The sequence below is a fragment of the Lytechinus variegatus genome, chromosome 14 (assembly GCF_018143015.1).
Source record: "Lytechinus variegatus isolate NC3 chromosome 14, Lvar_3.0, whole genome shotgun sequence".
Lineage (NCBI taxonomy): Eukaryota > Metazoa > Echinodermata > Echinoidea > Temnopleuroida > Toxopneustidae > Lytechinus > Lytechinus variegatus.
Window position 1 is genome coordinate 5320202 of NC_054753.1, and position 13702 is coordinate 5333903.

General features: G+C 36.1%; 1 protein-coding gene across 1 annotated transcript; it reads left to right on the plus strand.

Annotated features, from left to right (window-relative positions):
• Positions 1-1700: 1700 nt before the first annotated feature.
• LOC121428066 lies at positions 1701-9768 on the plus strand. The gene is made up of 6 exons (XM_041624642.1): positions 1701-1953; positions 3230-3376; positions 3896-3979; positions 6119-6243; positions 7465-7830; positions 8121-9768. Exons 1-6 carry the CDS (start codon positions 1851-1853, stop codon positions 8265-8267), a joined length of 972 nt encoding a protein of 323 aa, XP_041480576.1. The 5' UTR covers positions 1701-1850; the 3' UTR covers positions 8268-9768.
• Positions 9769-13702: the final 3934 nt, after the last annotated feature.

Below are 13702 nucleotides of genomic sequence, written 5' to 3' on the forward strand. Positions count from 1 at the left end.
CTTTTTCAGCACCTTGTAACAATACGTGTGACTACAGTACAGAAATATGTGAGAACGAAGAGTGTATATGTAGACCGGGAACGCAGAGGGATTACCAAGGAATCTGCACAAGTAAATACATATTTAAAATCCCTTTATCAAGTATAAAACGCTAAAAGGGGAGTCACCCGTTTTTTGAAGTATAGTGGATATATTTTGCTTGTCATTTTTTTTTCGTGGACGAAAAACCCAATGTTTACAACCCTTTTTTTTTTGGCTTGTCAAATTTTTCCACGGCAAAATGTGCCTACTTTTAAAAAAATCCTGGATCCGCCCCTGATATATTATATATTCTTCCGGGAATCGAACCCGGGCCCCGCCCATACATTGTAAGTAACGTGAATGTTAATGTTCATTAAAAAAGAATGTTTACCTAAATTTGTTTATGATGTTATCTGATGTCTTTCGGCCAAATATGCTTTAATTGCCCGAAAAAAAAAATCGATTTTCTCGAAATGACCTCCCAATGACCATTTCATATAATATAAATATGTATATACATGTATATTCTATTTATATGTATATGTAAATAAATATATATATACAATTATTCATGAAATCATTATTTCTCAAAATTGCAACGAAATACTCATGATCATGTACCCAATTGTCTTTATGTAAAAAACAGGACTTGTATAATCGGCTGTTGTTATCTTTTACAGGTGTCTGGACATTTCGTTTTACTATAAGAATATTTGAAATCAACGGAGAGGTAGCTACTTTTGACATAAGTCTCCTTGATCCATTCAGTAATAGCTACGCATCCTTATCGTCATCGATTCAACAGAGTGTAAGTATACAAAAATGCACGTTAGCGCGTGCATGCAGGGCCAAATAATGAACGATGTGCGAGAAAAGCCAATGGATATACCGCACCGAGGTCCTCAGGACCGAGTCCGGTATATCCATCTGGCGAGTCGAGCACAGAGTTCATTATTTAGGTCCTCTATCCACAAGAATGCGTGCATTGTTTGTTTTATACAACCCCTTCAACACGATACTGATTTGCCCCGAATACTATATTTTGATCTAAATTCTAGATAATTCTAGCAGACATCGCACTATCCTGCACTTTGACATCAGAGTGCAGGATAGTACATTTGGTATGACGTCAGAGTGCAGGATAGTGCATTTTGGATGCAATAGTGCAAATCGCTGAATATCATGTGATCCGATTTGGCCAGATGACAGATTACAGAACATTCTTGGGAGTTCTATAATACAGAATAATATGCCACCTTCCTCTCTCATATTGAAATATACTAGATACAAGGTACAGGAAACAAGATTATTTGTAGCTCCTACACTATGGAACTTATTTCCTCTGAAAATCTCATTCATCTTGCAATTCATTTAAATCAACACGAAGACGTAACTGTATTCTCGAAATTGTAGTGTTGTGTGGGGGCGTCATGGTCCATTGGTTATGACTCCCGTCTTGTCAATCGGAGGGACATGGGTTCGATTCCCAGCCAATAAGAATACTTAACATTGTGACTTTGCTGTATACGATACAGTTCAATTGAAATACTTTGAAATTCAGAATAAGTAACTGTCATGTTCCACAATGATGCTAGCAACAATGTGCCTTGGAATGGATTATGTCTAGATGGTGCAATGCCTATTATATTATTATTACTTTTATCATCCTTCAGATGTACAATCTATTTCATCCTGCAACCAAGAGTGTGGTAACAACGACAATTGTATCTTATGCAAATGGGAGCAGTGCCTCTGGTGCAGACGGGAGTATTTATGCTGTTTATGACGTGCATTTCAACACATCACGGACATCATTAGATGTGCTAACAATGCTTCAAGAAGAGTTGATACGAAGCAACTATCTTCTCAATGCTGATGGCAATAATAATCTGTACTTAAGCCCAAGACCCCAGGATGCTGCTGACGTGAATGGTGAGGCATACGTGTGACCACGGCATACCTAAAGTCTTTTCCCAATACAGAGATGTTGTGGCTCAGTGGATTAGTCTCCAGACTTTGAATCACTGCGTCCTTTGGCAAAGCATTATTTTATCTACATTTGCCACTTTTCACCCAAGTGTAGTAAATAGGTACCCGTTAGGAAGGAATTCCTTGAATGCTATAGCGCCCGATCAAGGTAGCAGTGCTAAAGCCGGGGTAATAGCATGCAGCGCTTACACTGCAAAAAACCATGTGTTGATATAACACCAGCCCGGAATCTATATATGTCCACACCAGATAAGTGTTAAACAACACCAGTTTCCTTTTGGTCTAACACCGGATAGTTTTTTTTTTTGCATATTTGCATGGTAAAGTATCAGGTAAAACCTTGTAACCTTTTAATTTTCACCCAAAATTGCTTACAATTTACACAACACTTTTAGGCATTTTATGAACAAATCATACATGTTCATTTTTTCGTGTACACCATATCTCGGAAACACCCATGTGAAGCATTGTATACAATAGTGATCAGAGTTTCGCGAACTACACCAGAAAATTTGTATATTAAAAGTGTTCTGCCATGTTTTCGATATTTAATTTGGAAGTCAGGTGATAAAATATTACATTCAATAGAGTCTGTTTTTCTGGGCTCGCCGAATATTGGACTCTTTTTGTCTACATTTAACAATGAACACGGAGGGGTGCATTTTGGGTGGGGTTCACTAACTTTCAAGCACAACTGTAATTCTAAGAATCTCCCACCTTAAGTATTTTATAAGCTACTTAACATTAGAGCCACTTCTTTTACCAGGATTTTTCATCAGTCCCCTTTAGTTCATTTCATTGCAAGGCAGATAAATCATCAGGGAAGTCGGTATCCCCCTAAAAAAGAGAAAAAAACTACGCTGAGCGGGATTCTTGCAGAAAGACAGGACATTTTTTTTTTTGGGGGGGGATCCCACGTTACGATTGCAGGCTGAGGAAACAGTAAAACAAACTTTGGTGCTCGAAATGTTTTGCTGATTTTGTATTGCATTGACCATGCGCTATCCAATGTTGGCCTCTAAATTAATTGTGTTATAATCGCCAAACGTTTTGTTGGGGACTTCAAGATATGATATTAAGTAAACACTTTGGTGAAAGAGAGACTTCTATGAATACATCACGTAAAAAACGGTATTTCGGTGTGGAAAAGGATACAAAATGCAATAGCGCCACCGATACTTACACTTATTATCACGGCATGTTTTGTTTTCTAAAAAAGCAATTGACGAATGTTTGTTGGGAGAGGATGATTGTTCAGCTAATGCAAGGTGTACTGATCTGAACGATGCTGGTGGGTTCAGCTGTGCTTGCGATCCCGAGTATGAAGACATCCTTCCTGAGCTACCAGGGAGACTATGCACCCTAAGTAAGTAGTAAAGTTCAGCAACCAAATCAATTTAACACAAACGTGTCGTATGGCAGGTGCATTTTAGATTAATCACTATGCTTGTCATTGAAATTGTCATTGAAAGAGTTGCGCCAACCTTTGTCGTAAGGTTCTGCGATGTACTTGAGAGGTACCAACATTTCCTCCTTTTCACGACTTGACATCTTGATTAACAGATAGTTGCTTTAGAGTGAGTTTTGATACCAGGGATGCATTAGTAAAGCTGTTCGTAAAGCTATTTTCACTCCCTGAACAAGTTAACGACGTGCAAAGATAATATAGCAATGATAACAATAATAACAGTATGATAATGTTTATAATGAAATACGCCCTACAAAAAGTATGCACTATATGTATAATATATAAATATACATATAGTATATATTACAAAAAAATATATACATATTTGCTTATGTTCGGTATTCATGTGCATTTACTAGTATTTTTTGTATACAATTCTAACAACATATTGTTATCCTGGTTATGTCTTTACCGCAGTTGTCACGAATGGCACAAATTCGACCGATTTTACCACTACACTGCCCATCACCACTGTCTCACCGTCATCTTCTGCATCACTCGGTAATTTACTTTTTTCGTAATTTTGTCGACATTTTGATATATATGATGTTTATAGACAACGGGTCGGATGAATGAGAAATGTTTATTCGCATAATTATGTGACATTGTCAATGTGTGTCTGTGTATGTGGAAAGGGATCGAGTGTTATGTAGTATATAGTATGTAGAGAATGGCAGAGAGAGAGAGAGAGGGTGGGTGTGTGTGTGTATGTGTGAGGGGGAGGGGGATGGGTAGGAAGAGGGGACCCTAAGAGACGGTGGCCAAAATTGAGGACTCGGGTTCTATTCTAAAGTTGTGGTTCAACTATGGACTGCAAATTGTGATCAGAACAGGTTCAATTTTCAGCACACCAGGTGTTCCATTCTTTCGTTACTCTCTGAATATGATATCTTTGATATTTTCTTATACCATTAAATCATGATGTAAGCAAATGTAAATAAGTCAGAGTTCATACCTAACTGATATAAAACATATATACATATACATTTTGACATTTTTGGCTGCCCTAATTTTTTGATTAGCCACAGTTAGACCGTAGTCTAGATCAAACCCATCTCAAAGAAATGTTTATTGAATCAATAAAGAAATATGAGACAAGCATATTGCTGAAAATTCCATCAAAATCGGATGTAAAATAAGAAAGCTATGACACTTTAAAGTTTAGCTTATTTTTCATAAAGCAATTATATGCACAATTATGTCGCATGCTAGTGGGAGATGCCGATAAAATTCTCCACTCACTATTTCTTTTTTTATTGTTTGAATCATATTATTTTTTTTACAGATATGACAATAATGACAAACTTGACTGACCCATAGAATGTTAAATAATGGTTATTCCACATGTTCAGGGAGAAATAAAACTTTCTTTAACTGCATTGGGAGAAAATTAGAATATTTCATATTTCATATAATAAAATGCCTCCCCCCAAAAAAGTGAGTGAGTGATGTCATAATTTCCCTCATTTGCATAATGACCGGGATGTGCGTAAAACTGTTTTGTAAAATTAAACGAAACTTAAAAATATCATAACTGTCTTATTTCAAATCCGATTTTGATGAAGTTTTCAGCGTTATGTTTGTTAGATTTTTCTATTTTTATTCAAATAAACATTTTGTTTGGTTGGTTTTGTCCTTTAACGTAGACTTTAGAAAACAGGTCGATGATTCTATGCTCCATCAAAATCTTTATTTATTACGTTACATGCTTGTGCAGGTGTAACCAGCGGCACAAATGGGACTGACTCCACCTCTTCATCGGTCAGCACGACTGTCTCATCATCGCAAACAAGTTCCACATCACTAGGTAAAATTTTGTTTAGCCTTGGAAAATAAGGGAGGGTAAATAGGTGCTTCATGATGTGTGTGGGTGTGGATGTGTTTGGGTGAGTGAGTGAGAGAGAGACGGAGGATGTAGGAGAGTAGGTACGATAGGATGAACACATGACCAGGGGAGTGTTTCACAAAGATTTAAGTATGACTTAGAGTCGCACTTAAATGTCTAGTTGCGCGTAGTATAAAAGGCATGACAGCATTGGTCAGATCATGCCAAGAGGACGCGCACTACTGCGTATTGATCAATAAGATTGCGCGTTGCATATCATGTACGCGTAGACATTTAAATCTTTGTGAAACACCCCACAGATGTGAATGGAAAGAGAATTTCTAAATCAGTGTTAGCTTGAAATATGATAAAGTACACGTTTATTGTTCACCAGGAATTCGGCGGATGACGTAATGATATCTACTGTAGATATTTAGATATTAAATTCAATGTCAGTTTCATTTAGTGTAGACCTTATTTGGCGAAATTGATAAGTAAAATACCATCCATGATAAATCCCCAATCAAATGCACACATACCCGCACACCCGCTCGTGCACTCCACTTTTATATCAAATATCATATACATATTCCATACATGCTTTACCCTTACACGTTCTCTATCTACCTTACATACCAAACCAAGCACACAAGCTCCTTCGCTCTAACCCCCAAATACAGTCAAGTAAAATCCTTTTATAAATATTTTGAGGTTCGCGAACAGAATGCCAAATTATTACGATGTTTTATTGTGGAATCATGTTTGCTGAATGAAATATAATAACAACCGTGCTCTATTCTTTGTCTTTAATGCAGAAACTTGGCAGATTGTAGTAATTTCGATCGGGTGTCTATCTGCAGGTCTTCTTCTTGCACTGTGTTGCTGCTGCCTATTCTTAATTCCTTTACGGCGTCGACGTTACATGAATCAGAAGCCAGAGGTATATTGAACATTTTATTTTAGGGTAGACGAGGAAGGCGATGTCAGAAATATTTTGGATGCCTTGCCTACCTACAGATAATCAAATACCATCCATTGTTCCCCTGGTAATACAAGATAAGTCTGACATGCAGTTCTTGAAAGTTTGTCAGTCAATCTTTTCCATCAGGGCGGTCCATTTACAAAAATTGAACGATTTGGGGCGACTTTTGTTCCTAAACTTACATGTAGATGATCAACCAGAGTTGCAAATCCTCAGAACAAAACATGCAATTGACAACGAGATATTGCAAGGTTCGCTTAACCCCCCCCCCCCACCCCCGTCTTATGACGCATTTACATTTCTCCTTCGTTGGTAGTAAGGCGAGTTTGAAACAGTCATTTTAATGATTAAATCGCGATTTTATTTCATGTTTATGTTACTTTTTTACCAGGATAAACGTATAGAATTATATTGAATATTATATGTGTTTTCTACTTGCTATGTGACTACAGCATTAGCAGCTTCGTGCGATGGCGAGCCGTGTTTTGGCGACGAATTAATTCAAGGCAATATGATCTGAAATCTACTCCACTGGCTTCACAGATTATTTAAAGGTCAAGTCCACCTCAGAAAATTTTTGATTTGAATCAATAGAGAAAAATCAAACAAGCACAATGCTGAAGATTTCATCAAAATCCGATGTAAAATAAGAAAGTTATGACATTTTAAAGTTTCGCTTATTTTTAACAAAATTGTTATATGAACGAGCCAGTTATATCCAAATGAGAGAGTTGATGATGTCACTCAGACACTATTTCTTTTGTTTTTTATTGTTTAAATTATACAATATTTCAATTTTTACGAATTTGACGATTAGGACCTCCTTGCCTGAAGCACAAAATGTTAAAATAATGGAATTCCACGTGTTCAGGGAGGAATGAAACTTCATTTCACATGACAATGACGAGAAAATCAAAATATTTCATATTTCAAGCAATGAAAAACAAAAGAAATAGTAAGTGAATGACATCATCGACTCTCTCATTTGGATGTAGCTGGCTCGTTCATATAACTGTTTTTGTGAAATGAAGCGAAATTTTGAAATGTCATAATTTTTCTGTTTTTATTCAAATCAAGTTTTAGTTGGGGTGGACTTGTCCTTTAATAAATGGAAGCCACAAGCCTTAGGTATTAGTTGTATTAATTGTATACCGTTGGTCTGTTATTTTTTCTTCTCAGGAATCAATGATATATAACTACGCAAACCATCAAATGATCGAGCCGGCTGCGTTCTTTGCCCGAATATACGAAGGATCCTTAAATGAAACATCAGACTTCCCAAGCGTCCGAACAAGAAGTAGCAGACCATTTTCAGAATCCGTGGTTTCTAATCCTATAGCTGTAGCTGAACCGTTATCATCCCATGATCCTCTAGTGTATGACGTCACTGAGAGGGATTATATCACGGAGAGTGTGCGCCACTATGCAGTTGATCCAAGGGAGACGTCCATAAGGGAAAGTTTTAAGCGGGTTCTAAATGATGTTTTAGCGAGGGGCCCTCCGGATCAGAGAGGCCCGCGTGCCAGGGTTCCCGATCATTTAGCGGTGAGTATCTAGTAATAGAACAAATTTGGTGCGTAATATCATTCCTGAAAAAGAAAAATGTTCTTTAAAATAATGTTTAATGATTGTTCAAATAAAGTGAAAACTGTTTTCTTAGAATCAGCTTGCAAGCTAATATCATACTAAAAAAATCGTAATCGAATGAAATTATGTATACAATACTAGTCAATCTAACTTGTCTCGCTGATGTGTTTTTTACGTTTTCGAGAAACAGAATTAAGTTAACCATACGATAATGTTGATGAAATGATCTTCTCCTAAATCTCTTTCAGGCATTCTTGGAGGAAAGTAGATCATCACCAATAAACGATGGAATTATCAACAATACCTTCGATGATGTCGAATCACCGCCACAGGGTAGAAAACCAATCACCCCGAATATGTTCTTTGCAAGAATGATTGATGGTTCCGAGTCATAACGGTTGCAGCACGCATTGAGCTACATGTATGTGGAACATGATGCGAAGGAAATGTATTATTTAAACATGTGAAAATAAATTGTTCGTTTTAAAATGGCTGAGTAGAATGAAGGGAAAATGTAGCTTCTCGAATTTTATCGTAATAACAACAGATACCTCATCTATCTGATGTGTTGGAATAATGAAAAATAAAATCGATATTATAGTACTAGAAACATGTAAAATTATCCTAAATTCTTATTTCATTTTCTTTAAGATACATGTATCATGTAAGCTGTATAAAAATATGTATTATATAAATTTCCCTATTTATTCGGACTTGAATTTTTTTGTTTTTGCTTTGTTATTAAACAAACAGGGTAGTTGCGTCTGTCCTCAATAGTACGATTAATATTATGTGATCTATGTTAGAAAAAAAGTATGTATATTACTTCTTACGCAGAATACCGTTTCGTTAATATTTTTTTCATATCACACTATGTTTAAATATGTCATATATTGCGTTTTCCATGAAGTTGAAATAATATTGATCACATAAATTACTACGAATGCGAAATTGAAGAAATAATTATGCATGTGGTATCTATGAAAACGCAGTAAGTAAAATGCAAAATTAAAAGAAACAGCGAGAATGTAATGGAGCAGGATGTTTGTTTTTCTTTTTAAGAAACCTTCTTCGTGTTTAAATGGGTTTATTTTGGTTGATTTTAAAAGCTGCGAAAGTACCTGTCGAATTCTGTTTCAGTACTATAGACACGAAATATCTTGGCTTTTTCGTATGCCAACTTTCGACGTAGGGTGTGTGTTTATATGCATCTTTCGAATCATCCAACATGGGCGCGAATCCTTTTTCGTGTTTATACAGATAATTCAAATATAAAATCTTATTGGCTGATACGCCGTGTCTATGCATAATTAAGAAACTGAAGATGTCCTCTCGCATCAACCGGATTTTGCCAGAATGAGCTCGACGGGTGCATGTGGATTCTTTATATAAACATGGAAACAGGCGTGATATGAAAGCAGATGAGGGTAATTTTGTGCTATGCTGCGAAAATTCCTTATATCAAATACCGCTAATTCATTGAATAGTTTTTACTTACGCATCCTCGGCCAAAACTTCTGATAAGATATAAGGATGTAGATTTGTTTCATACATCGATCGAATTCAGGCACTGTACAGATACACTGGATGAATCCCATTCACTTAAATCTTTATCATGTTTATGATTTTCAATGTGTCACGGTCTTTGATTTTATTAATATATTATTTGATCATCTTTGTTAAATTTATGTTATTTATCCTAGTCTTTATAATTTAATGTTATATTTGGAATGCCAATGCCGGTTAGAACGGTATAACGAAGATATATCCCTAATCGTTTTCTTACTGATGCTTAATGACAACGGCAAATTGACAGTTCGTATGACGTCACTAAGCGAAGTTTTCAAAGGTTGTAATACACTTTATTTGTTAAAGAGCTATATCCAGTAAATACGTCAATGCCATGTTATTTCACTTTTTAAGTATGCAGATTTCTTTTACAATATAAAGAATAATTGGAAATCAAAACTGAATATGGGTGGCGCTTATTATGCTACTTCTCCATTAATAGGTTGTTTAGGATGTTTAAATACTGGACGATATTGACTCATGAATACTATTTGCAACGATGTGTGCGAGAAGCGGGATACATGTATACGAATTAGATTACATCACGGGTGGGTAAAAATCATTAATAAAATGAACAGCATTAGTTAACCGAATATATTATTTTTTAGTATTTCAATGTAATATGACGTAATAATAGTAATAATTATAATAGCAATAATAATCCGCTTTTATATAGCGCTTAATACATTGGAACGACGTGTCGAAACGCTCTACAGATATATTATTACCCCGGTCATCGGATTCAATCAGTCATCCCCGCACACAATGTGTGCACATCCTCCACTCCCTGGGAGTATTCCAGTCAGTCGCCGGTTGGGCGCACACAATACTGGACAAGCTACAATTACTTTCACATCCTACCGGATACCCATTTAGCACCTGGGTCGAGAGTGGCAAAGTGTGGATTAACGCCTTGCCACAGGACGCCAGACCGCGAACACACTACCCTTTGTTTACAAGGCGAGAGTCAGTACAGTAAATAGTGAGGAAGGTGATTTTTTTTACCATGGCCTGCATGTCTCTTTCAATGGAATCACACGCCAAATTGGCACTACAATGGATTTCATTTTTTTCTGTTGATATTTCAAAACCCTGGAGGTAAATTTGTTCAAGTCCTAATGCAGATCACAGAATCTGAGTTGAAAAGTTCCTGCTAAGCTGAAATTGAGTATCGCGAATACGACAGTGCGCCATCTGTTGTTAACTTACAAAACCGAAAAGATTTCAAGGAAATAAATGTAGATAAAAAATATATTATAATTGTACATGGCTATGTTTTTAAATGAAAAAAATAAACAATAATATCAAGCACATCTTGTGTCTTTGATAGATAACCGTGGTTAGTGCCAGTGTTTCCACTGTTCAAAATGTGTTCTTTCTGTTTGTGTAGCACAAACTTGAATCCTTGTTTTCTCCTATTTTATAAGCTCTCGCTGAATACCTTCTGCATGCAATCAAACACTTGTGTGGGGTTTTCTGACTAATTTTGTTAAGTAATGTAAAAATTAGGATATCCTCGTTTAAGATCAATAAGCATCTCAAAATTCCATCGGCAATTTATTGATGGTTTTGGTCTTGGGGTGGCATTCCACATACGTACATATCATTGGCGCCTCGTTAGCATGGTTAGGGGGTATAGTGGTTAGTCTAGTGGTTCTGACTCTCGCCTTTTAAACAGAGGGTCGTGGGTTCGAATCCTAGCCATGGCGCGTTTTCCTTCAGCAAGAAATTTATCCACATTGTGCTGCATTCGACCCAGGTGAGGTGAATGGGTACCCGGCAGGATTATTTCCTTGAATGCACTGAGCGCCGGTGATGGTAGCTCGAGCTAAAGCCAGGGTAATAATAGCAGCGCTTTTTATCCTCAGGCAAAAATGCTTTATAAATTCAGCTATTATTATATACTGTTCATAAATGACAGAAAAAAAAATATACAAAATTCATACAAACATGCAAGAGCCAATGATTTTGCATGCAAAGGGAGATGTTATTTTTCATGTGCATCCGAAATGTGTAATATCAAGGAGGATTAAATGAAGGGTTTTAAACAAGATTGTGTAAAAACAATTGTTAATCCGAAGTATGACCGTACATTCACATTTGATTATGATTTCATAAAAAAACAAGAACAATAACTTTCTGTAGTCAGAGGAATTCATTTATAATTTCATGATTCATTTAATATATGATAAAGAGTTTCAACCTTGTTTATGTTTTTCAAACATTACAGAACAAAAATAGTATAAAGTAAGTTAACAGATGATATAAAACAAGAGTAACAGGAGTGGTATACAATATATAAAGAAAAACAATACATGGAACCTTATCGAAACATAGCTTGTGGGATTAAGGCCCCTATGATATTCGATAAGAATTAAACTGTTTCAGTGTAATAAAATGCAGTAATATAAATATGTATAAAAACACTTAAGTATGGTGTATATGTACCGATAAAACAGAATAAAACCTTGGAAATGAATGGCGAACAAAGGAATAAAAAGAGAGATGGAGAAAGAGAAAATAGAAATAAGAGCATGAGTAATATCTTGGAGAATAAGAATAAGCAGGAGGAGGAGATTAGAAAAAGAAGGAGGAGGAGGAGGGGGGAAAATAAGCACAATAAGGAGTAGGAGAAGAAATAGAGGAGGTGAAAGAAGAAACAAGAAAAAGATGAAGAAGATGATGATGAAGGAGGAGGAGAAAGGGAAGAAGGAGGAGAAAGAGAAGAAGAGGAGGAGGAAGAAGAAAAATATAAATAAAGGTGACTAATCAGGGGACTGGGAGAGGAAGGCATGAGATATTTAGTCTTCATTATTCAACGCATGAACTCGTAAAGAAGCTTAAATTGATTACAAACATATTCTTTAAAAACCTTTCCCACGTTTAAAACGTCGATTGAAAAAAGATCTTTAGTTTGTACTTTAAAACTTGACATGAAAAGATGGGATATGAATGTCAAGGATCTAACGGCATGTTTCTATTCTCGGACACTAGAAAAAATATTATAATAATTCTGATTTATGTTAGTATCCTAGTTTATATATATTAATGGAAATATAATGAAGGTATACCAAGTATAAAGCGAACAATATTATTGCGAGAGATAGGAATTTGTTGTTATGAGAGAGAACAATTTTTTGAAAGAGAGAAAGAGAGAGTGCGTGTGTGTTTGTGTGTCGGGGAGGGTGACGGTGCATGTGCGCGTGTACATTGCGTATGTCAGGGTGTGTGTGTATGTGAATGAGGGTGTGTCTGTGGGTTAGGAAGGCTGAAGCAAGAAAGGGATATAGAAAGAAACTGGAGATGCTTCGGCGTTAAACATGTGGTTTATAAAGCCCCAAGTACACTCTGTAGAATGCTCAAGGCGCATAAAAAAACTAAAAAGAAAGGTTGAAGGAAAATTTTGAAGGACTCAACAGAGATACAATTTTTCATGTCTTCAGGAAGTCTGTTTCATATATGGGCCCCGCCTGAGCAAAGGATCTTTCCCGCAAGTTTTTGAAACTTTTTGCGACCACAAGCAGACGCGATGTTGAAGAGCGTAGAGACCAGGGCCCGTATTCCATAAACGAGATAAGCATGCTTAAGTCAAAAAATCTAAGCATTTTGTCTTATTTTCTGTCTAAGATAAAATTCTTAGCCAAAACGCGTATTCCATAAAGAATTGGCTAAGAATTTTGTCTTAGAATTTGGCTAAGAGGTTTTGCGCAACTAAGACAGATATAGGATGAATGGCTAAGTAACTTTTCTCAAAAATGCAGATTCTGTATTCCATAAATACAACATGGCTAAGAATTTAGCCCTAACTTTAAGACAGCTGTGAGTTGTCTTAATTGTATTACCTTCAAGGTAATTCAGCCAACAAAATTTTACAATTTATACCTATATTGCATTCCGAGCTCCTACTTCATTTTTTAAACCGATTTTCATGAAATTTTGAACACACATTGGTCTTAAGGTAAGGAGGTGGAAGATGTTTTTCTTTTTCAGAAATTGTGTTGCCATGGTAACAATATATTATGGCCAAAATTTTGCCGTTTAAAATACTTCTTTAATTTTCTACCAATTCTCATGAGTTAGCTCACACATTGGATTTGAGGAAAGATGTGCAAGACACATTAATGCATGTGTCAGAAAATGTGTTGCCATGGTAACGGTATATAATGGCAAAAATTATGTATAAATCTTACTACTTCCTCAGTTTTTAACCAATTTTCCTGAAATGTGGCACAAACATTAGTCTTGATGTGAAAATGTGCAA